The 26,520-nt window shown below is 33.9% G+C and overlaps 3 protein-coding genes across 4 annotated transcripts; 2 read left to right on the forward strand and 1 right to left on the reverse strand.

Moving 5' to 3' along the window:
* Positions 1–1,814: 1,814 nt before the first annotated feature.
* On the reverse strand, positions 1,815–18,495 carry Fbw5 (F-box and WD repeat domain containing 5). Of its 2 annotated transcripts, none has more exons than XM_088240733.1 (9): positions 17,904–18,495; positions 17,663–17,820; positions 14,581–14,758; positions 11,917–12,139; positions 9,616–9,796; positions 7,394–7,743; positions 6,122–6,334; positions 2,493–2,643; positions 1,815–1,946 (listed from the first exon to the last, which is right to left on the reverse strand). In XM_088240733.1, exons 1-9 carry the CDS (start codon positions 18,142–18,144, stop codon positions 1,848–1,850), a joined length of 1,794 nt encoding a protein of 597 aa, XP_088096859.1. In that variant the 5' UTR covers positions 18,145–18,495; the 3' UTR covers positions 1,815–1,847. The 2 variants fall into 2 exon arrangements, with proteins under 2 accessions (XP_088096859.1, XP_088096866.1); XM_088240740.1 differs by having other exon boundaries at positions 14,648–14,758; positions 17,904–18,477.
* Positions 18,496–20,221: 1,726 nt separating this feature from the next.
* LOC148284406 (U6 snRNA phosphodiesterase 1) lies at positions 20,222–25,011 on the forward strand. Its single transcript, XM_088240761.1, has 5 exons — positions 20,222–20,756; positions 20,837–20,970; positions 21,285–21,465; positions 21,604–21,766; positions 23,261–25,011. Exons 1-5 carry the CDS (start codon positions 20,635–20,637, stop codon positions 23,459–23,461), a joined length of 801 nt encoding a protein of 266 aa, XP_088096887.1. The 5' UTR covers positions 20,222–20,634; the 3' UTR covers positions 23,462–25,011.
* Positions 23,461–25,337, forward strand: ZC3H3 (Zinc finger CCCH domain-containing protein 3). The gene has a single exon (XM_088240749.1). It carries the CDS (start codon positions 23,470–23,472, stop codon positions 25,087–25,089), a length of 1,620 nt encoding a protein of 539 aa, XP_088096875.1. The 5' UTR covers positions 23,461–23,469; the 3' UTR covers positions 25,090–25,337.
* Positions 25,338–26,520: the final 1,183 nt, after the last annotated feature.

Below are 26,520 nucleotides of genomic sequence, written 5' to 3' on the forward strand. Positions count from 1 at the left end.
CTTGTGTTATGTTTTTATTCTTTCATTGTGCGTTTTGAAATATAAATAATATAGATGCACATATATTAATTATAAACATAAATACGTAGTGTTTAAAACTGTCTGAACATTTTGTTGATTATCCCTGTTTATTAAGTTAGTCTTCTTTATTTATTCTCAAATATAAAAATATTTTTAAAAAGTATATTGGTATGATATATATTACAATATCACTTACATCATTATAAAACGAGAAAGGACATCATCATCATCCCCTTTCCGCACCTAATAATGCATAGGGCACTGCATTGGTACACCAATCGCTGTGTGTCTTGATCATTTTTGTAACATGAAAGTAAAATGATCAGTCCTACCTCTTTAAAATAAATATTTCACATCAACCATGTCGGTAATCGATGCTGAGACCTCTTGGAGGCAAATATGCTGACCACTACACCACGAGGCCGACAAGGACAGTTGGGACTAATAAACCAGGGACTGAAATTGTACAATAAACTACCGTGTAAAACTAAACAAAAGACTAGGCAACCTTTACAAAAGATGTTAAAAGTATTATCATTAACATTAGAATATGAATTTTATAATGTGTGTAAAGATGTAATCTGTAAGGGTTTATAAATTAATTTCAAATAAAATATATAAAAAATTAAATACCTTTGCCAAACTCTTGCATTATTTAATAGATACATCTACTACTACTACCATCATGCCATATCAGTAAGGGTAGGCAGAGAGAATGAACCGCCACACACGTCTATCCTGGCATACATTCCTAGCTTCTTCCACATTCATACATCTTGTCATATATGCCCTTCGGTTCTGTCTGCTTTTGACACGACCAGGGCTGGTATTCCAAACGCTCTCGTGGCCGTATTATCTCGTGTATGTGCCTACAAAATACACGAGAAAAACTGTTTTTTCGTGCCCCGAGAGTGGTTCAGAATAGAGGCCCAGACTTAAGATTTTGGTTTATCTGATCATGCCACGTCTTTCATGGTCGTCTTTGTCTCACGTTACCGTTCATTTTCGCCGTATATACTTGTTTTACCATTTTTTCGTCATCCATTCATTCTACATGACCAAACCATCTCAGACACTTTCTTAATATTATCAATTGTACTTGCATTTACACTCTTGCTTGATTTCATCATAGATACTTCTCTTTTCTATTTGGTTTTTGTAGCCCAGTTTAACTTTTCTTGATGAAAAATAATGATTCGTTAAGACTATGATTTTATGTTTTTACAAGCTACTACATTTAAAATGTACTTACACAAAATTGCACATGTCTATACCCCCCCCCCCCTCCTACCCTTAGCATCCTATATTAATATCCTTGTGAAAGTCAATTGTTGTTATATATTGATCTACCAATGAAAAAAAATGCAAAACGACACAACATTTCACTATTTCAGAAGTTGTACTGGCAGCGCATTAAAAAATAGTGCTCACTCTAATTTATTTTTTTTGCACCACAGGGGGCCAGGAGGCCCAATTACAGTGGTGAATTACATCACAGAACACCCAGGCTTGAGAAAAATCACATTTTTATTTTTTGTGTTCCCACCGGGAATCGAACCCGGAACCTTTCGTGTGTGAGTCAAGCGTCTTGACCACTACACCACGGAGGCCGCCAAATGATAATATGTTTTATTTACATATTTTTACTGCGTACATTTATGTATTTGTTCTTTTATTTATAATCTACTGTAAAAACTTCAAAATTTTGTTAATAAATATAATTTTCTTAAAACACATAATACTTTAAAGTCAACATATATAAAGGCACAACATAAATCGGTAATAAATAATAATTTTAAAATGGGGTTTGAAATTTATTTATGGTGTCAAGAACAACAATAACTGTTCCCGCGATATGTGACTCCTTCAGGCTGACCTCTGCCGCTTATTCGAAGGTTCTTTGATGATGATCGAGATCTCCAAACCTACAAATGAAAAAAATATTTGTTTATTTTTCCACACATATATTTACATAGAATTTTCATGACAAAAGTACTCTAAAAAATACATCTTAAAATTAAGCTATACTGTAATATGGAAAAAATTCCCACAAAGACTTCAGCGTATGAGCGTAGGCCATTCCTTTCATAACATAATAATTATATTCTTTAAGATACAAGTATCGCTTTTGAACTTTCTCTATTCCAAAAGACTTCATAGCTCTTTTGAACCATCTCTATTCCAAAAGACTTCATCGTCTGAGTGTGGGCCATTCCTGTGATAACATAATAATTATATTCTTTAAGATACAAGTATCGCTTTTGAACCTTCTGTATTCCAAGGATGCGATTCCACTCAGAAGGGTCCTAAACGATGGAACCGTATTCTAGTATGCTGCGGACAAGTGTATCGTACAATGTGCATATTGCAGTAGTATTACTGAAAGATCTAGAATTTCAAAGCACAAATTCAAGCATTGAATGAGAAACTATTTTTCGTCGCATCTTAGGTAGGAACAAAAAATGCCTTACTCGTATAGAGCAGTCGTCACATGTAGTGACGCACATGTGTGGGTTGGTCGGGTTGAAGGCTATTGCGTTTACACAATGTGAATGCGGCAGTAGAGTGATACGTATTCCATAATATCTGTCCCATATGTACGCAGTGCCATTTTCAGCTCCACTGAAAAACAAAGCCGATGGCAGTTAAATACATTTCATATTTTATTTTAATTTATTGAAATTAACGGCACTTAGTGCTTTTTACATATTAGTTACAAATACAGTTAAATATACATACGTGTAAGTATAATTATAAGGAATACAGAGCATTAAAAAAAACATTATTAATTTACAAATTAAGAATGTCTAAAAAGATAAACAATATAAAAAAATTATTGCCGGTTATAAAATTATGGATAAAATGATAGTTTGTTATTAGAAATACTTTGAACCAGTTAAAAAAAACTAAGAAAACAATTTTTAATAACACTTAACGATAAAAAAAATAAAACTACATGTAACTAACTAACTAACTAACCATCACGCCATTTCCCCAGAGGGGTAGGCAGAGAGGATAGAACGCCACACCACTCTGTCCTGGCACACTTCCTTTGCGTCCTTCACATTCATACATCTTCTCATGCACGCACGTCGATTATTCCGACTTTTCACATGACCACTTTCAAGAATTTGTTGTACTTGATCATGCCATGTCTTTCTCGGCCTTCCTCGACTTCTACAACCAGACACATTCGCATCATAAATCTTTTTAGCCGTTCTTTCATCTTTCATTCGCTCCACATGACCGAACCATCGCAAAAGACCTTTCTTAATTTTGTCGATAATGCTTAACTCAGCCTTGCATTCTGCTCTAATTTCGACATTAGGGCACCTATCATACATTGTTTTTCCGCACATTCGCCTGAGGGATCGCATTTCAACAGCATTCAGTCTACTTTCGTCCCTTTTTTTCCAACTCCATGCTTCGCTTCCATACATGAAACTACATGTATTATTATTTAAAACTAATACTTAGGTAAATAGTATATATTTATGTATAAAAATATATAATGACAAAAAAAATATAAAGATAAATATTTTGTACTTATAAATAAAATCAAGAAAAGAAAGGAAAAAAAAAACCTTAATAAAGAAGTTTAAACAATTTTGAACAACAGTAAATGGTATATTAGAAGATTTCTGTTAAATTGGTTACAAAAAATGTTTTCTTAGACCCGGTACAAATTAGAGTATTCAATTGATCAACGAAGTTTCTGAAAAATGTATGAATAAAATCATAAAAATCTTTTTAATAAATATGAACAAATTACATACGATGAAACGTCACAGGTTAATGTGCAACGCCATTTTATTTAAAAAAAAAAAAAAAAACCTCTCAGGTTCAGTTCAACAATAAATAACCAATCAATTACGCATTCTTACGTATTGTGATATTTTTTCGACTTCCGGGTAGCCATGTTTTCAACATCTAGCGGATTTCGACAGGTACGGGGTTTTCCTTGTAAATGTCAGGAAAACTCACAGACTTGAATTCGTGACGTCACGGGCATAATTTCAAAATTACTAAACTTAAAGAATGTCGTAGCACTGATAATACGATACATAAAAATTTTTGGACTTTTTTTTACCGGTTTCATCAGAACACCAATTAAACTAACATGCAAAACCCACTATACACCGTCACCATAGTTGTTGCACAAAAATATAAAACTAACCGGCCGATTTGAAACCACATGCATTAAGTAGGCAACCCTTGCGAAATTTTTGTTGTGTAAATACAATTTCACATTAAAAAGGCTTTGAAAAATAATGTCCATTAAACCAATAATCAAACAACCTTTCAAATACCACTTTCGGACAAAGGTATTTTGAGTATTGTGCAATTAAAATCTTTTTCCTACTTCCACTGTCCATTAAAACAATTAGAAATGAGAAAATGTACAAAAAGGCTATAAAAAATGGATAGTGGAGCTGGGCAGAAGTAAAAGTAGTAGCCTTGACAGGCGCCGTGGCGCAGTTGGTTAGACGGCCAACTGTGAAACTGGCGTCGCGGGTTTGATTCCCGCCAGTTGAAAGGAAAATATTCAAGAAAGATTTTTCCTCAATTGGTCTGCGTGTTGTGGTGTATTTTTAATAACCTCCTTCCATATCCCTTCTTTTCCACCTGCTGACAAGCCTCTATATAGAGGCATAGCGGGTTAATCTTTAAAATAAAAAATGAAACATTTTCTCACTCGCCCAAACCAATATTGAATTAACTGCTCCACAAATGTATGATTTATGTTATGTTTTGGTTCTTTTATTATACGTTTTATAATATAAATAATATGGGTGTGCATAAATAAAATATAAACTATAACTGTCTGAATATTTTGTTAATTATCTTTGCACATTAAGTCTTCTTTGTTTATTCTCACATGTAAAAATATTTAAAAAAAATATATATTTTTAAGTGTCCTTGGCAAGGGTAAAATTATTTTTGAGGTCACATTATTTTTTATTATTAATCTTTGTTTCTAATGGCAAAAAATGAATAAATAAAATTAATATAGCCTATTAAGGGCTGTTCCATTGAAATGGTCACTTAAACCTAGTAAACTCATGCTCCTCCCTTCATCCCCTCCCTCTTTTTTCAACTATTTCTCCCACAACATCAAGCATTTTCATAAACTATAATCAGTGCATGCAAGGATTGCCTACTAAAAGCATGTGGTTTCAAATCGGCATTTCATATTTTTGTGCAATAGGAAAATATCATGTTTTTTTTCAATACTTTTTTAAAGTAATAAGGGTCTATAAAATACTGTCGAGTAAAAAAATATTTTTTTTACTACTTCATAAAAAATATTTTTAAATTTGTAATTTTGAATTCCCGCTACAACGGCCATTGCGCAGGCCACGCCCCTAATACGTCACAATTCATGTTAAATTTAAACTTTGGTCCAAACCGTTTTTATTTATTTAGAATATCGTCACGAATCTTGACGATACAATTGGGCGTAGTTATGCAGAACGCGTCCAACCCTCAAAATGCTAAAAAATAGTTTAATGCCGATTTCGAAAGCCCATTATATCTTTATGTGCTGATAAAGTAATCAAATAAAAACTAAAAGAAGAGCCGCAGAAAACAGTCAAACCACTTGGACGTTTTTAAAGTCAATATAACAGTGATAGCCGTGATGTGTGTTAGAAATTTCTTTGAGAGAATAGCAAAAAAGTATAGCACTTGAAGTTTGGATGTTTTCAGCACATAAAGATATCGTAGTATGCTATCGAAACCGGCATTACTCATTTTTAGCATTTTGAGGGTTAGACACTTTCTACATAACTAGGTACAATTATCAATGGCAAACATGTCGCGTTTTTCTAGTGACACATTTTTTTATTGTTTAATTTTTAAAGTTATGTATGAAAACATTTCTCCACAATATGCTTATTGATTTTGAAAATACAATGAATTATTTTTAATCCATTTCATATATTTTTATGTGATATATCCCTATTATGGTGAAGGTGCGTAGTGGGTTTTGCGTGTCAGTTTAATCGGTGTCCCGACGAAGAGACGGGTACGTCTCGAAACCGGTAGACATATAAAAGTCGGTAAGTGGTTATATACAAACATTTAATATCGAATTTACCTCGCAACATATCTATCTGACACATCTAGAAACTTGAAAAAGCATTTAATGTTAGAAGAGTAAGTTTGGTGATCTCTCAGCATGTTTCCAACGGGCATCAAACTCGTCAAGTCAATAACGTGAATGTCGATGTGGGAGGCGATTGAGGGCGGAAATAACGGGTTCTCTATCGTAGAATCCGCAGGCCATGGGTGACTGTTTACGTACAAATACCTAAAAAAAAGAAAATGAGTTAATCAAGGTTTTTTCTTAGTTATTATCTCAGAGTAATAATGCGTAACCTATAGAGAAGCCCTATGTTTCATAGAAGGCAAGCGATGTTGGTTTGTTGGTGGCCATTTTGTTTTATTTGATAACATAAACATAATGGTTTGATCGGATGGTTTTGTAAGCTAAGCTTAGCTTTGTTTGTGAATAACTTGGATATTTACGTTATAATAAATAAAAATCGACTCTGGCGAATTGCAGTATGTTTGGTTGCAGCAGTAGGAGCGTGGTGTTAAAGGAGACAGTTTTCACGGGTAATTGATTTCGAATATTTTCCCATGATTTACATTGATTTTTGGCATTTATTGTCCCGACACGTGTATTATTTTGCTTAAAAACTTTCCTTATATCAACATATTTACTTCAGATATTATTTTTTCTCTTATAAAGTTTGAGTCTTTATCGAGTAGAGGCCGATTAAAATTTTACTCGAAAATAGCAATGTTAACCTTGAAATCGCATTAAAAATTATGTGTCTAAATTTCAGGCCGCTACGACTCGCCGTTTCGGGGATGTAACGGACAAACAAACAAACTCAACTCAGGACTTTGGTTCCATGGAGTTGGGATTTACGTCTCAATAAATGTAACACAAGTATATTGTGAATAAAATGAATAAATAAATAAAAAAATAAACACAAACATATATTTTCAGTTTTATAAAATAAATATAGACGAATTATAGAAAAATAAATTGGAATAACCCTGCGATAATAAATACACAGATACATATATAAAAGTATTTACAATGCAAATTAATATCCATTTGGCAATTCTCGACCCGAGTACGGCCTATTGTTTTGCTGCGAACTGTAGCTAACTTAATTCCCAATAGTCATAGAATGGTTTTTTTACGTTTGCACTCCTCTATAGCTTGGCGCATCATTACTCTGAGGTGCTGACGCTGTCGGAATTATCCATTAGGAACATAAGAATTGATTCTCTCCAAAATGGCCGAGTTCTCGAGGTAACCTCTTATCAGTTGGAAACTGTATAATATACATACTTGTGATCAGGGGAAAGGGCCATTCCAATAATATGGCCTTGAAGATCTATAACTTTGTCTGGCATATCAAATTTGTCTTTGACAGAGTCGAAATCTGCCCAATCCGGCTGGTCTACTCCGTCGATATTCCTCTCTCGTTCCCTCTCTCTCTCCCTCTCTCTCGCTGCTATCCTTTCCTTGATAGAAGGGCCTGGGGCTAGGCGATGTGGGAAGTCAACCCTGTCGATCCTCTTGAACCCGATTTGATGCGGTATATATGTGTCAGTTCCTGTTGTAAATATCAGCAGTTTGTTTTTCAATTCGTCATCTTGAGTCGAGCCGCTGCTTCCTGAACCTGATTCGCTCGATATCTGTAAATTGTTTATATATATAAACAGTTTTCAACCTTTCTTTTTTATATTCGGGGCAACAAACTCAAATAATTTAAACATAAGAAGCAAACTATCATATCGCAATATAGCTTGGGGAGGTTGCTCTTGTTTAATTCTAGAACCAGTGAAAATAGCACAAAAATGTATCACGGAGATCATTCTCAAACAACCCTCCAGGTATCCAACGGAAGATTTATTAGCTGAGTTTAAGATATTGGATGTAAGAAAATTGTTTGTGAGGTGCATACTACTTAAATTTTATGATAAATTAAGTGAGGTCAAAAGAACCCAACAAAATATTAACACTCGTTTAGCAATACAAATTAACTGTATTGTCCCATTTGTATCAACCGCCTTTGGTAAAAAGCAATATAATGTAATTGCTCCAAAAATATATAATGATTTAATGCCAAATATAAAAGACTCAAAATGTAAAACAAATTTTAAAATTAAAATAGCTGCACATATAAATAGTGTAGCGAGAGATTTAAAAAAAAAGTATATATAGATTAATAAACATAATACTTTATTAGTAGGTAGGAAGAAATTGCCTTAAGGCAATATGCCCACCCTTATATGTATATGTATATAAAGTGTCAAATAAATAAATCATTTATGTTTAAGTAACATGTATTCTTGGCACATATATATACTTTATATTTGTATAATAACAATCATTAATATCTTACATTTGATTAGCTAGGCATTTATAATTAAGTAGTTTTAGTTTTTTTTTGTTGTTATTGTTATATTAGTATAGAACTACTTATGCTTTAAAAGATAAAAAATGTCCATCTTAGAACAGGATGAGCCATGTTACATGGAGACTATCCTAAACAGAGAACACTCCGTTTTCATTTTCTATTCACTAGTTTTATATAGATTCCCTGTTATTAAATATGTATACTTATTTTATGCAATAAATTTATAAGATAAAAATAAAATAAACATTATTGTGGACAATAATGGGGAGTGAAATAATATGATAATGAAACAATAAAAAAACTTAATTTATTTTTGCACTACAACAGGTCGAATGGCCCTTTTACGGTGGTGAATTGGAAAATGAAAGCACAAAACACCCAGGCTCGAGTAAATGTACATTTTTGTGATCTCACCGAAATCAAACATTCCCTTATCAAAAATGGTCTTTATCTCTGTTTCCTCAATTTCGATGACTCCCTAGGGACTGGGACCGAAAATCAAGCGAGAGTCAGAACTTTTCTGAAACTTCTAAATGTAGGTTCTGCATTGCAGATGAGGAAACACCTACAATACACTGGTTACGCCACATTTACTCTATGTGTACACACACATAGCACATTTACTAGGATGAGGATGAGGCGTTCAAATTTATTTGATACCTACTGGGCCCTGGTTAAAATGTTGCAATTGCCTACCATGGGTACCAATTATTGTCCCGGCCCCATAATAACAACTGAACTGATCGTGTGTACGTGTGCCTTTTATATTCTCACCGCGATCGCAAATAAGTTATTTTTGCGATCAATAACCCATTAAATCTTCTGTGTCGTGTAATCGTCAAGTGCCCCTCCTTCCTGAGCACAAGGTCTGATCTGATCATGACTGCCGCGACAGAAGTTCAGACAATAAAGGTGCCAGAACCCAGAATAAAGATTCAGCAAAATGAGAACTATCGCCCTCCGCACAGTAGCCAGGCTCTCTAAAGACCTGGGCTCGGAGGGTGAGAACTAATTAGCGGGTACCTCTCACAATAGATTCGCACAGGTCGCAGTGATGTCAGGAGCTCGTACAGCACTGACCTTCATTTCAAAGAATAACAATGAGTGGGTAAAATCCAGTTCTAAATTCGATAAAACTAAAACTTACTTCATCGACAGATTCCACACAGATATCGCCACGTGATCGATATTCTTGCTTGTATGTGATGGTGCTGAGATGTTCATTTATTCTTATTGATGACAAATCCATCGTTGAGCATTTCAATTTTTGTTTGTCCGCTTGGTCATAATCCTCTTCAAACCATTTACACTCGCTTATCAATACCGATCTGAAAATAAGAATTCATATACTTTCATTAACAATATATTACAACAGTAATATGGAAGTGTAGGCATCTACAGGGCTTATGACATGTCATTGGCTGGTTTAAGTAGCCACTTTACACCCTGTGTAACATTAACCATTCTGCCCATATTTGAACATCCATATTCCTTCAATTCTTTCATCTGTTGATATTTGTGAAGTAAAAGAACTGAAACCTTTATTTATTTATTTATTGACGGACTTATGCAGTCTATTCCAACAATGGTAAAAAGAATTTCTTATAATAAATACAGGTACTAATCAAATAAAATACAACTAAGTAAAATTAAAAGTGGACAAAAAAAAATACGACCTCAAGACAAGATCCGGTCAATCTTAGTGATTTTTTAAATCTATAAAGAGACTTACACCAAAAAAGTCCAGATCTTGTCTCGAGTTTACAATACGACACAATCGGGACATTGGTGTGTGCAAGCCATAGTTTATGCTGTGTTGATCAAGGAACAGCACATTGTTATTTCACAACCGACGGATCGGAACATTGAATGCCACTTGTTCCAGTAACGATGGTACATCAATTAAGCCATTCAGTAAATTAAACATAAATATGGAGTCAATGTTATTTCTACGTTTTTGTAGACTTGACTCCATTTCTCTGTAAGTGTAGTCTCCCCTCTCGAGCATGGATGATTGGCCATGCTACTTTTCTTAGCAAACGATGTTGCACTGATTCAATATGATTTATCCGGCCTACATAGAAGGGAGACCAGATCACGGAGGCACATTCTAAAAGAGGACTTACAAGTATGCGGGTGAGATTCATCTAATTCAACACCTAAAAAAAAAAAGTTTAGCATACTTCAGGGGCATGTATACCAATATAATAAAAATAAATAGACAATCGAACTCTCCAAACACGCGAAATTAAAAAATTCCCGTTATTTTCTGAACACACCTCCTACACCTTTTCATTGTTTATCCGCCTTGTGGTTTGATGGCCAGTGCTTTGTCCAAAAGCCTCTTTATTTCGAGTTTGTTAGTAAAAATGATCGGTGGAAGTTCATCACAGTAATTTTTTTATGGAAATAATTCTGCCGTCCTAAGAAAGAATAAGTCCTAAGACGCATCTAACATGTTTTCGAAAATGATTTAAATACATATTCAGAATCAAGAAAAAAATACGCATCTACTGGTACTTGAATCGTCTTCCTAAAATAACCACAACCCTATTATTTTCACTAATAAATGAGATTTAACTGCAAAAAGTCTCAAATATTACTAAATATAAAAGGCTGTTCTGACTTATATAATTATAAAAGACTGATTAAAATACTTATTTTTTCTTCTATTCCGTTTTTAAAAACATCTGAAATTAATGTACCTCATCGTATTCAATTAAATTTAAGATCTGCTGGTAATTTCGAAGTTAATTGATTATTAGGTCGGCGTTACTAGTTTGAAAAGCAATAAATGGCCAGTAACGTCTATTTTAGTTAGTTGAGTAGAAAGAAAGACATTTACTTAATTAAATAAAAAGGGTGTTTTTAGGCAGAAACGTCTTTTCATTGCAGTATAACATATTTTCTGATATTTTTTTTACTAAAGAGAAAATGAAAATGTTAATTTTAAAATATATAATGTAAAATTTATTTAGAATTTGTTAAAATAAATATTTATATTCCGTCAGGGCAAACCATAATACAAACTGTCGCATAATAATATACTTAATTTTTGTAGTATTTGTCACACGGCAAATTTTTAAATTTCCGAGTTACAAAATATTTATTTTCTCTGTTTTTTTGTTTATGAAAAAAATCCTTCTTTCTTATGATGGCAGAATAGACAAGGTAATACTTAAATACACTAATTTTGAATTGAAAAATTTGCCAAACAAAATGAAATGACATGTTTATGAGTTATGGCTTTATATAATTAATTGTAGAACATTCACAACTTTCAATGGGAAGTTTAAGTGCCATGGGGAATTTGAAAAAATTAGAGCATTTCATTGTACGGCCAAGTTTCTTTAAAATGTGTAAAATAAATAATAAAAAGGTCTCAAAATAAATCATAATTGTTGATCTTCGGCTGTTCTGATTCATGAGTTTGGCGATCGGTTATTACCTCACACTGCTAGCATTCGCATTGTAGAATCTGTAAAGAGGCGCTATAATGGGCGTGTGCTCCGAGTCTGGCTCCTGAGATGCTTTGTTCACCCACAGAATACTAGAACTGGTCAAATGACCCAACCAATGAAGCTCTCCGGATATCAGATGGTGCTCTCCGATCCAACAACCGAACACATCGTAAGGCTTGTTCACAACTCTGCATTGCAGTAGAAATTCATCTGAAAAAATTGAACGTAGTACGAAAGTAGTAAAGGTTAATTATGAACACAAACAAACCAAGCACTAACACAAAATAAAACAGAACTACTTTCGAACCCGGTTGTGGTCCCTAGCTATTGTCGTGGACTTGCAGATTCGAGATTTAAGCTTTGCTCTACCACAACTTGATCAGTTCCATTTTTAGCAGTTATTTATTTATTGTAAATGCCTCCAAAATTTAAATACTTGTTTAATCGGGTTGAGGTCCTGTCGCTAGTGTCTCGGACTCACGGACCGATGGTCCGTGGTTCGAATCCCACTCTACTCCAACTTTATTTCCATTTTCTAATAGTGAGTTATTTACAACTCGTTAAAGATGGCCCTAAAAATAAAATATTTGCGTTCTTATATAAATATAATACAATTTCTAAACCACTCTCCAAAAATTGTGTAAGCCACTCTCCAAGCACAAGAGCTAGTCTCTTTTTTGGAAAGTTAAATTTTTTGGATTAACTAAATATAAAAGTAGACTGAATAGAAAAAAAAAACATGTATCATTTCATGTAGCTATATTAATTAATAAAAAAATACTAACAGTGGTACTGATTAACAAAAAAAAGAGATTTCTGCCTTGATACAGATGCTTCTAGCAGGGTAGGTAATTACATAAAAATATACATTTGCAAGGTGAATATAGTTAAACTTCTGAGAGACAGTCGCGAGTCTCCATTTGTAGTTTTCTATTGTGTTCCATGGTCTGGTGAGTGAACTGAACTGGTCTTCCGACTTGTTTATGAAAACATTAAGAAGGGAAAGATAGTGTATTCTTTTATTTAGGGTAAATTTTTAATTTTGAAAGTTACAAATTCATGTTTGAATGGGGAAATTTTATCATTCAATATACTGAATCATTTTATTTTTAATTGGTGAGAAATATTGTAGACTTTAGAGAAACCCGAGAATTAAGGCCCAATTGTTTGATCATTAGTATGTAAAAATTTCAAAAGGTATAACTTTTTTAATAGAAAAAAGGATATTATTTCAAACAATTATTTTATATACATTTTACATATGTACTTTATTCCTCAGTGGGCTATTTTCAGCAGAAGACACATGAGACCTATTTACAGTTTAAAATTATTTTCTACTGATTCTTAACAACAAGGAATTTCCGTGGTTTTTTTCATTTTTTTATTTGTTATAAGTTATAAGACTTAACTGAGTGTTTTTTTTTTCTAAAATATTTATGTATCGTATAATCATCACTATGATTTTTAAAGTTTTGTAATTTTAAAATTACACTGCCTGTTTTCCTGGAATTTAAAAAGAGAACCCCGTACCTAACCTAACTAGAATGGTAGGCAAACACTTCTACTACTGCACACTTGATTTCCTCAATCAGAAACTTTACGTAGGAGCAGCCATCGAGTTGAAAGCAGTCACCCAGGGTTCTTGTTATATTTCACACACATAACAAGAACAAAATATATGCTACTTAAATTTTTTTTTAAAACACAAATAAGTCTCTATAATATATAAAAGCGGGGTTTGAATCTCAGATCTTCGATCCGGAGTTCCAAAACCCATCTTGATGACTTCAAAGAGCACTTTTATAACGAACCTACCTTAATTAAATAGGTGCGAAGGTTTTCAGGGTCACTGTTATTAATATGTTTCTTTTTTGAATGATAAAGTGTGTGTTGGATTTGTTCCGACGTTTCAGCTACCATTGCAGGAGCCATCTTCAGGGTAAACTGAGTGTTTTGTAGAAAAAAGTATGTTTTTAAGTATCAGTAATTTGTACCGTGTCGCAGTCGGCACATTTCTATTAGTTTTTGTAGTATGTAGTGCTGGGAACCATGTTGAGTTTAATTTAAGCCCGTCGTCTTTATTTATATTATTTGGGTGTCTGTGTATTTCAATTGCCTCTTTTATTATTCGTGCACTGCAATTACTGGGTTTATGTAAATTTTTTTTTACATAAACCCAGTAATTACTACCTCAATTAGTTTTATTAGAATATTTGAAGATGTCAAGTATATATTTCTCTCGCTTTTATTAGATTTGTTGTTTGTAGATCATCTTATATTTTCTGCAACAAAGTTATCTTACGACACGGTGATTGGTAACGTGCTGACTGCCACCCATCACTTGTGGCAGATAAAGCGATACAGGGCGGCTGTAATCGGGTGACCGGAGGCTCCAACAAAAGTTTATTATAACCACCTAACCATCTAATTATTATCCCGTGTGAGAAAATATTTTAAAAATCCATTTTCCCCCAGCACTGAATTTCCTCATCGGTACTGATCAAACAACTGGCTCTAAGTGGTTAAAAGTATGAGCATTCACTAAAAAAAATACATCACTCTCCACTGAATGTTGTGTTAGTTCGGGTGGTTAAATATTAGATAAAAACCATTAACAGGCATCCATAGTAAGGACTGAAGAAGCTACATACTTTGAAGTGTGAATACGGCTATTTCTCCAGAAGTACTAAGAGGCGAGCCAAAATGAACACCACTCACCAACAATAATGTATCGGAACAATTAAACTGACTGAATTGTGTGTATTTCCAACTGAATTCTTTCATATTGTGTTGGTATTTCATTGTGCAAGGATATTTCGAGTTCCAAACCTAGAAAGAAGATACAGACATATTACAAAAGAAAAGAGAACATTTTAAAAAGGGGATATGGAAGTCTAAACATTTACAGGGCTTATGATCTGTCATTGGCTGGTTTAAGTGATTGGCTACAAATCTTGATGAATTCCTATTGATAGGATAGTATGATAAAGTATAAAAAAATAAAGTTCGTAGGTTTTCAGTATTTCAGATTCTTTTTATGTTTTTTTGGGTTATTATGCCATGTCTGAATTTGTTGCAACAGAGGAAAAACATTTTTGAGAAGGGAATATGGAAGTCTGGGCATTTACAGGGCTTATGATCTGTTATTGGCTGGTTTAAGTGGCCACTTTAAACACTGTGTAACATTCACCATTCTGTGAATTCCATCTATGTGAGTTGGTTCAGTCGGATGACTCGCATCCGTATGATTAAGGTTTCAGTTCTTTTACTTCACAAAACTCAACAGATGGAAAAGTTGAGGAAATGTGGATGTTTAAACATAAGCAGAATGGTGAATGTTACACAGTGTGTAAAATGGCCACTTAAACCAGCTAATTACAGGTTGTATGCCCTGTAAAAGCCTAGATTTCTATATTTCCTTCACAAAAATGTTTTCCCTTAGTTGCATTAAAATGAGATCTGAATAACTCCCTAGGGAGGAAAATTCAGCCTGTCTGCAAACATTTGGACGTACTCAAAACATTGATGTATTATGCCGTGTATTAATACTCCTTCTTGCTGACATTTCAGACAGCGTTACAGCGCCCGTCATCCGAGCTCATTTAGTTTTAGTGTCTCAGTGTATTGCAGTCGTGTTTGAACATCCACATTTAATTAAATCGTTCAAACATGGTCCAAGAAGAAGTTTAAAAATTGAAAATTGTTTTCAGGCGTTGCCTAGTATGTGAAATAATTCAGTCAGATGAATCTCTTCACAACAATAAAGGTTTCAGCTCTTTAACTTCACTAAAATCAACAAATGGAAGAATTGAAGAAATATGGATGTTCAACCATAGGCAGAATGGTGAATGTTACACAGTGTGATAAGTGGCCACTTAAACCAGCCAATGACAGGTCATAAGCCCTGTAAATGCCTAGACTTCCATATTCCTTTCTCAAAATTGTTGCTTTCTGTTGCGACAAATTTAAATATGAATAAACTCCCTAGGAAGGAAATCCAGCCAGTCTGCAAGCATTCGGACATACCTAAATCAAAGTTGAATTTTATTACAGTCCACGGCTACAGTAATCATCATCATTCCCTTTCCGCACCTTATGATGCTTAGAGCACTGCATTGGTACCCCAATCGCAGCATATCTTGATCATGTTTTGCTACATGAAGGTAAGATGATCAGTCTTACGCTTTATGTACCAGTCCAGGGACTATGAAATATTTTGGTGTGAAAATACCCTTTTAAATAAAATATTTCACATCAAACATGTCGGGAATCTAACCCAAGACCTCTCGCATGATAGGCATTTTCCTTTTGCGCTGATCATTACACCACGAGGCCGACAGTAATATAGGAAGGGAACTGTACAACCCTATCTACCAATATTTTCAAAATTTCACTAAAATTCAGTAGGACATATGAAAATAATAAATAATGTGTTCAAAAATTAATATTGCAAAAACCCATGTACTGTGTAACACTTCGTGTCTTGATGCCCAAAATCCCCCGACTGTCAAACCAAATCATCGAAATGGTCGAGAGTTTTAAATACCTGGGAGTTTATGTTACGAAAAATGGCAGCTTTCAAAAAGAACTGGGAGTGCAGCTAGGAATAGCAGGCGCCACATTCAACAGTATTAGGGCTGTCTGTAGATCGGATATTTACTCAGTGAAAACTAAATGCAGCCTATATAACGCTTGCATAACACCTATTCTCCTCTATGGATGCGAATCGTGGCACCTTACTAGGGCCCAAAACAGCAAAATACTGAGTTTTGGAAATAGGTGGTGCAGAAGGATCTTGGGTGTGCGGTGGTTAGACTTTGTGCGGAATGAAGTAATAAAAGAACAGACGCAGCAAACTCCGGTGACAACTGTCATCAAGCGGAGGCGATACGGTTGGCTTGGCCATGTGCTGCAGATGCCTCCTGAGAGCCTTAACCACGCTTGCCTACTTTACAAGGCATCAGGTTCTCGACGTCTACTACTGACTGTTCGTAGGCAGTTCATGTTAAGGATCTGGGCGTTAGATTTGTGAGCACCCTGACATTTCATGAACACATAGAGACAATCAGTGGTAATGCATTGAAGATGTTAGGATTTGTTCTGATTCTGCGGTCTGCCAAGGTTTTCGAAAATACCCGCGTACTGAGAACTCTTTACAACTCCTTGGTGCGAAGTAGACTCGACAGTAGCTCGATGATTTGGGGGCCACATGAACTGAAGTGCTCTCTTATGATAGAGAAAATCCACAAAAAGTTTCTGAGATATCTCTACATGAGAGTGCGGGTATTATCCTCGGCTCTACCCGACTTAGTCTCTCCAGGGTATGCTTGGCTACTATAGTTTAGAGACTAGAAGGAATTTGAAGGTATTTGACTACACATTTTTATCAATTGTTGCGCAGTATGGTCGATTATCCTGAGATTATGATGAGCATCGGTTTGTATGTTCTTGATAATTACCTAAGACAGCGTCAGCATATATTGTTTCATATTCCGGATATATACAGGACTACCCTGCCGTTGGGAAGGCTACCGCTATGCCAAACAACATTGCTCTGGATATTGATCTGTTCCATGTATCTGAAGGGGTTTTCGGGAGTAGGATTCTCCTACTACTTTGACATGAGTCTCATTCATGCATTTTTTCCTTTTTTATAATACTTACATATTGATGTTTGTATGTTTGTAATGTATATGTTATATTTGAATAAATGAATTGAAAAGAATTTAGTACCATAATATTGCCATCCTTGGAAGAAGTTGCAAACATATTTCCATTGTGCGAGAATGATACGTGAACTACTTGGTGCGAGTGGGCATCCAAACACTCGCTCTGCACAAACGGAACGTCATAATATATCCGTTTGTATTCTTCCAACCAGCCCTGGGCTCCTAAACAAAAATAATCATTCATGGAATACATCAGACGTATTAAATTATAAACCATTTTGGAAAAAGGCTAATGAGCGCCATACCAGGCATGATTGGAATAGCTCGATTGATATGGTAGTCGCGGAGAAACAGGTGTTTCCATATTATATCATCACTGCTAATCCTCCACCAAAGTTGACAGACACCACCAGCATTAAGAAGGTCTTTGGCATTTAAGTATTCAAAGATATTAAGCATAACAGAATCCGGTGCATAATTCCAACAATGTTTGTCATCGTCGCTTTCATCTGCCGTTTTTGTATAAGAGCTTTCCGTCCCGTCCATTTTTAAATTTAACACTGGTAATAAATATAATTGACAGCTAAAACCTTAAAACTGACAACCACTGACAACTGAGAAAATTAGAATTTGTACTATTTAATCTGTGATTAGAATGACAAATGACAATCGACAGCTGGGACGCTGGAAACAAACACGAGCTAGCATATATCATTATCATAGAGCACGGTCACAGACGCGTAGAAAAGGTCAAAATTAATATTATCTAGAAGATTCAGATTATTCTTCTTCTTTATTTTTTTTTTCCTTTTCATCCACCAACTGGGGAGTACCAACAAAACGGGGCAACTTATAAACCTGGGCACATCGATACATGACAGCAAAAATTTTATTGTCTTTGAATTTCATAGAGTTTTAACCATCGAAAAAAAAGAAGATTGGAAATTCGATCAACTGAGAGCTGAAATTAGATGTGTATTATTTTCATAGATTGTCTATTACAGGAAAATTCTTCTTTCTTTCTACAGAAAAATACATCTGAAAAATACGCATTATTATTTTTTTTTTAATATAAGAATATATAGTAAATTAAAAGAACTAATAATATAAAATATACATTATGGAAAATACAAAAATAACATTTAATACTTTTAAAAATGTATTATTAAGTGTTACAAATATAATCTATAAACGGGATAGCGATTAAAAATAATTGGAAATAAATAGCGATTAATACATAAACATATTAAAATAAGAACCATACATAAACATATTAAAATTATAAGTATACATATACAAAAATAAGATTTATACATGTGCAAAAAATATATTATAACTAGGCGGCTACCTACACTGATATATTTCGAAACACCACTCATCTCGGCTTCGCCATGAATTTCTTATAAAACAATTTCATCACGTGACAAAGTTGCCCCTGAGTAGCGCCTGCTAACGTCACTTAGCAAAAACATCCTCGTTTTTATTACAATATTTCGGCTACGCCATGAATTTCTTAACGTCGCAAAGTCGCCCCCGAGTAGCGCCTGCTAACGTCACTTAGCAAAAACATCCTCGTTTTTATTACAATATTTCGGCTACGCCATGAATTTCTTAACGTCGCAAAGTCGCCCCCGAGTAGCGCCTGCTAACGTCACTTAGCAAAAACATCCTCGTTTTTATTACAATATTTCGGCTACGCCATGAATTTCTTATAAATAAATTTAGTTACGTCACAAAGTCATTTCCTGAGAAGCGGCTTCTCACATAAATCAACAAAAATATCGTCATTTTATTGTGCTTTTTCTGATGCGCAACAAATAAAAAAAAATACAGCGCTCCATATTCTAACCCAACCTATTCAAATAGTTCTTAAATAAAATCTTTTGAATAAAATTAATAAATTGGTTATAAATCGTCGATTTCATCTAATCTTTGAAACGTATTAAAAAATAAATATAAAATATCAACAAATAGTAAAATATGAAAATACGGAACGTGGTTTTATTATTGAATTACTCTGCACAATTTATGGTCATTATTAAGTTTTTTGTCTATTGGAAATGTTAACTAGTGTTGTAGTGGTCAAACTGACATTTGGAAAACAAAGTGACCAACATATAAATATTTAATTCTATGGTGACCAATCACACTTATGTACGAATTTCAAAAGTGATAATTTTATTTAACAAACCAAATAACGGATTCTATTCAATTGGAACTGTAAAAGATGGTTATGATTATTAAAAATATTTTTTCGGCACTGTACACATTTTGGAAATCATTTTCGATTAAATATCACGGTAAATAATTATTTTGTTCTAAAAATATAAGATTAGTTACGTCTTTAATTACGATCTAGAAATTAAATGTCAAAGTTTTCGCCTTTGAAAAATTGTAATCGACCCGTGTCAAAATACAAATAATAACGTAATATCGCTAATAGTAATTAAACCTAGATGTGCTAAAGATCCGAATGGCCAAATTATATTATTTATTATTATTAGAATCATTGACATGACATGTATTTCAACCATAGCTACATTCACATTGCTTTATTTCTGAATAAGATGCATGCGAGTTCAACTGTTATGTTTTTCTATGGTTATGCCTACTGCCATCTGTCATGTATCAAAGTGCCCAGGTTTATAAGTAACGCCCGTTAAAAACATATATTTTGTTCATTTTCCGTGTATTCCCCCGTGATAAACGAAGACTCGACACGGGCTAGAACACCCTAGTTGGGAGGTGAAAAGGCCATAAGAAACGAAGAAGAATCTCTATTCTCTATGGCGAACTTGAAAACATAAAATCTAAATAATCTATTATCTAAATGTCAAATTGTGCCCAATTCCAATGTCGCAATAATCGGGTCATAAGTATGTCGAATTTTTTATCGTGTTCTTTCGGTCAATTTGTCATTTACCATCAGGGAAGCTGAATAAATTATCAGTTATATCATTGCTATATTCAACGGTGGTTTTCTATATTTGAGACCTACATCATTTCCATATAAAATAAAGCACATTATGATATGTTATGTCTGGATTGCTTGTAGCAGATTATTCTTCTAGTTCTGATGAAGATGAGACCGCTAAAATATCGCCCAAGCGCTTGAAATTGGAGGTTAACGAGGTCAACGATTGTCAAACGCGTAAAAAGTGAATTCTTACAAATCATTTATAAAGTTATGACTACCTACATTAAATTAGGATACTAATATAGTTGTAATTTTTTCTAGACTCCCGCTACCTTCCATCTTCCGCCTCGAACAAGATCCAGAACAGCACGACGACGACCCTGAGAAGCACGGCGGTCGCGTGCGGAACTTTCCCCACGAAAGAGGCAATTGGTCGACATTTGTTTTTATTCCTTGTAAGTAGAAATCGATTTTAGAACTATAATATTTTGTTCAGATCTTTTTAGACAAATACCCTGTATTAGGTTACATGTTTATATTATTCTCATTTATTTTAAAGACAGTTATTATTCATTCTCCCCATGGATTGATTAAGATGGAATTAAAACTGTAATATTTTTCCTACCGTCGTCAAACGAGTGTTTATGATTAGCAAACTAACTTGTGAATGATATGATAGTTCGATTACATTATAGGGTTGTGGTCCCGTGGCTATTATCTTGAACTCACGGCTCAAAGTATTAATGTGTCAATTTTATTTTTGTTTCAGATAAAGCCAACTCTGATTTTCACAGTCTGTTGAATACTCTACTCGGTTTGTGTTGTCAGATTACTAAATTCCACCGAGTGGAGGATTTCCACATAAGTCTATCGAGAACTGTCATTTTAAAGTTCCATTGGATCAATAATTTCATTTCAGGATTGAGGGGACATTTTGAAAATATTGAGAAGTAAGAATGCATGTTTTGTATTATTTATTATAGAACCGGGTTGTGGTCTGAAACATTCACCTTCTCTAATAACATACTCCATGAAAATGTTTTTTAGAAAATTTTTAATGATGTCATTTATTTGTTTCTTTACCTTAGATTCATAGTTATATTTGATAATTTGGATGTTTACTGCAATGATGACAATAGCAGGACATTTTTAAGCCTCAAAGTTGGAGTCAACGGCTCTTCAGACTTGGATAAAATCATCAAAAAGGTTGACCATTCTCTCCAAGAGTTTAACCTAAAAACATTTTACAAGGTTAGTTAAAGTAAACAGTACATAGTATTTCTGTCATTTTTTGTAGATTTATTTTGTGGTAGTTACCTAAATGTACCTATGTATTTTTTATATTTTTATACATACGCCCAATGGGCATTTAAAGGACATAGAAAATGATTATAAAGTAAAGTAGAAAGGCATAATGGTATATAATAGACTTGGTGGGAGTGGAAGCGGGAGAGGGGTGTTTATAATTGAATTTGATTCAGTGATCGTTTGAAAGAAGACAACTTGTTATCAAATAAATCAAGACTGGCATGTTTGTTGGCAGACCTAAGAATTCTGGGCATAGGGAAATGAAAACCATAGTTAGTTCTATGATTATCGGTATGAAAGAGTCAGTTTTGTCTGAGGTTTCTAGTTGGAATATTTAATTTTATTGAGTTCAGTATTTGTCAGCCTTCTGGTATAGTCGTTAGGTTTCAGGTTCAATTTTCAGCATGGTCCACATTAAATGTTTATTTAGAACACCGTAGAGTTGCATCAATTGCATACCTTAATCATTTTCTTTTCAATCTATATATGTATGTGACATTTTGCAGTTAAATAAAACAATGTTTTCAAATTAAAAACTAGTTTATATAAATCCATAAGAAAAAAAGCACGTCTCTTTTTTCTACTTTTATTCAATAGTTTTGGAAGTGTTAAATAATTTTTCTTATTTAATATTCGACCGGTCTGATGATTTAAGTCACAACAAAACCCAGGCACTGGTGATAATTATTTATTGATTATATATTAGAATACTGACTAAAGAAGTGGTGGCCAAACCGTGGCGCATTGAACGATCACAGGTGGCGCATTGCATTCTTGTGGCCATTATTTTAAAATAGGCGCCATGACGTAAATTAATTCATTGAATTCCGTGATTGAGGTATACATTTTCCTTTCATAAGCGAAGCAGTTCCTATTCCTATCTCTATTTTATAACCCCAAACAAGAACGTAAGAAGATAAAAAAAGTTCGAGTTGTATGGTGCATCTTACCTTGTATGCGAAAAAATTGGCGCATGGTATACAAAATGCTGGCCACCACTGGTCTAAGCCAATTACAAAAGTTATATGAATAAACATGTATACAAGGAACAGAACAAAAATAATATAAAACTATGTAGCAATGACAAAAGTGGAATTAAACTAAATAAATATTTTTTTATTATAATTAAATTGCAGTTCCACCGAGAAATTCCTGTAGAACAACTCAGTCTTTTGTTAAAGTTTAATTCGATGTTTCAAAGATAACAGTTTTACCAAAACCACAATTTTACCTCATAATTATAAACATAGAGATTACATTTATTTATTGCCACTATAAATCGATCCTATCAATCTTCTATACTGATCATGCCGTACCTAAACTACCACTTCTTTTTTTTAAAACTATTTGACTTGACTTTTTTCTTTTGAGAATTGTAGTGATGGCCGGACGTATTGATTTTTATTTTGTATCTATTTAAAAAAAAAATGATTACAGGATCCTTCATTCCACATCAGTCTCTTGTGGTGCATCGGTGATAAAAGAACAGATTTAAAAGCGATCCTCCCTGAACTCGAACAAACATTTCGCAATTTCTCCGACAACCTTCCTGCTGAGGAAGAATCATTCTGTGACTTGCTGATCGATCGTATTGTGTGCAAATCTGGAAACAAAATCTTCAACTTTTCACTGAAATAACTGCCATTATGAATCCACCCAACGAAAGACAGAAGATGAATAATGTTCATGTAAATCCAAATTTCGCAAAGAAACCCCACATTAATAGAAACTTTCCTTTTGCCAGTGGCGCCTTCCATATCAACCCTAACTTTATTGGGAACGATGTTCTACGCGCTTTACACAAAGAAAACATTTTGCGTTCAAGTGACGGAGCTAATCATCGCGAGGATAGTAAAATGCAGCCAAAAATACACGTAAATCCTAAATTATTGACCGTTCCTCAATCAAAACAACCAATTGCAGAAGTTTTTCACGAAAATATAAATAAGTCAAAGTACGTTCTCAATTCTAAAAACAAAATCATTAGGGCTCCATCCATTTTACTTCCCACCGTTGAAAGCATTTCAAAACAAAATAGTATACCTATTAAATCCCACCCTAAAAAACCTTCGTATTCAATTGTAAGAACACCTGTAAACACAGTAAATCTAGAAAATAAAAACTTTATTACGCACTCAGTTGTTCAAACAATGCCAGAGAACTGTAAAAAGTCTCCATATAGTCTTAAACGAAATCTACCCAACTCAAAAACTTGGACTAGAAAATCAAATGTTGTGTTATTAAAGAATAAATATAAGATTTGTAATAATTCTCAGAGTTTACGGCGGACATCACTTTCAACACCTAATAAATATAAAGTATGTAATCCTCAGAAATCATGCGCTCCGACTCCATCACAAAGAATAAGTCCAAATAAAGCGCCACTTGTTAGGAGTGCACCGATCAAAATGTCTCCCGAATTTGTGTACATTAGGGGAGAGAAATTTATTGTAAATGATAATGTACTTAAGAAAGTGTTACAAAAACCTTTATTTAATCAAAGCATTTCTCCTAACTCAAAAGATGTGAAGAAAATTTCTGTTAGTGGCGTAACATACGTGAGAAAATCTGAAAATATGTTTGTCGTAGATAACAGATCCAGAAATTCAGTAAAAAAGCGTAGAAAACTGAATGTAACGTGTCCAATTTACAGACGTTTAGGCATATGCACTAAACATAACGGGGGGAAGTGTCCTCTTGTACATAATCCAAAAAACATATCAATTTGTCCAAAATTTCTGAAGGGTATTTGTAAAATAGACGACTGTTATTTATCACACGAGGTAGTGTTGGAAAAAATGGCTACTTGCAAATTCTTCCTAGAAGGTTGCTGCGTTCGCGAACCATGTCCTTATTTACATGTTAAGGTAAATAGTAGTGCCAAAGTATGTTTGCCTTTCCTCCAAGGTTATTGTAAAGATGCTAAAAATTGCAGGAATATACACATGTACATCTGCCCCGAATTTTATAAAAATACAAAATGTGAAAAGGTAAAATGTCCGTATCCACACAAAAAAATTACTTTGAAGGGGCCAACAATGCCTTCCAGTACAATAACAAGTCGTATTACTTCCCGTAAGATCGCAGATAGAGAATTAACCACGACTAGCGCATTACCCGAGAATAAAGCTGGAAGATACTTTGAAGAAAGTCGCGATGGAATATGTCCACTGACAGAAGAAGACAAATTAGAAAACAACGATAATGTAATGTTCAAAGGAAGACCTAAACTTGGGACATTACCAATGTACATTTCTCTCGAATAAACAAAGCATTTGGATTGGATTTTTCCATTATGCATATTTTATAGACACTCGATTACAGCACATGAAAACCTGAAAATCTCATAACAAATTGACATAATTTCAAAGCCCAAGTTTCCCGAGTATTCTAAGCTTCATACCGGCAGCGATATGAAACTGTATATTTTAAAGATATTTAAGAATTTAATTATATTTTTTTTATATTATGAATGTATTTTACACATTTTTTTTACAATAAAGACCCCTTTTAAATAAATGTTTTATTATCACTGTAGTAAGTGCATCATGGAAATATGTATAGTTAAAATATAATTCCATCGAGAATTATAAATATTTTCATTACAATGAATAACCACAAAGTTAGTACTTCAATATGTTTCTTTTTTGTGTGATACCGCAGGAGCCATCTTCAGGGTAAACTCAGTTTACCCTGAAGATGGCTCCTGCAATGGTAGCCGAAACGTCGGAACAAATCCAACACACACGGTATCACCCAAAAAATAAACATATTGATAAAAGTGACCGTGAAAACCTTCGCACCTATTTAGTGCTTCAAGTATAATTTTTTTTAATCTCATATTATTTTTTTAAACTGGAAATTAGCTACATAAATTAGTAATTTCATATATGATATAAAAGTGATTCTGAAGAAATTTGAGACATCTTACATATGCTGCAATGGTTCTCACTTGTTCAGAATCCATGTCCGGGATTCTGCCATGTGCGAATGTCAGCTTGAAAAATATGTAAACACTTTTTTGGATGCCCAATAAAAGATTGTTATCCCGGATTCCTTTCAAACCTCTCCAATATCAACATTCCACTTCCTTAATATAGGGCTGCCGTACGCCCTGGTACACAGGGACATGTCCCGGTTTTGAGGTCTGGTTTAGTCCGAGAGTCATTTGTTTTGGTCGAATTTAAATTAACGCATATGAAAAAAATATTTTCCGATAATATTCTACATTTTGAAAAACTTGGGAATATAGGAATCCTTAATAAGGAATTGGAACTGTTCCAAAGTTACATGAAAAGCAGGAAGCAAATAGTAAAGATTAGTAAATCTAGAGACGAAACCGAAATTTCATTTGGCGTCCCTCAAGGAAGCATACTTAGACCAATTTAGTTTCATATCTATATAAATGATCTTTGCAATTTATCTATAAAAGGCTCTATAATTAGCTTCGCTGACGATACAGTGCTACTATCTCAAGGAAGCTCATGGGATATTGTATTTGGAAAGGCTGAAAATGACTTAAACTTAGTAAAAAATGGTTAGACTCAAATTATCTAACACTAAATCACTCGAAAACAAAATACACAACATATTACAACAGAGATGAAGAACATTTAAGAGAAGGTAATATAGAAGTCTAGGCATCTACAGGGCTTATGACCTGTCAATGGCTGGTTTAAGTGGCTATTTTACACACT

Source organism: Micrasema longulum, unplaced genomic scaffold (genome assembly GCF_059751315.1).
Source record: "Micrasema longulum isolate JH-2025_06_02 unplaced genomic scaffold, ASM5975131v1 h1tg000126l, whole genome shotgun sequence".
NCBI lineage: Eukaryota > Metazoa > Arthropoda > Insecta > Trichoptera > Brachycentridae > Micrasema > Micrasema longulum.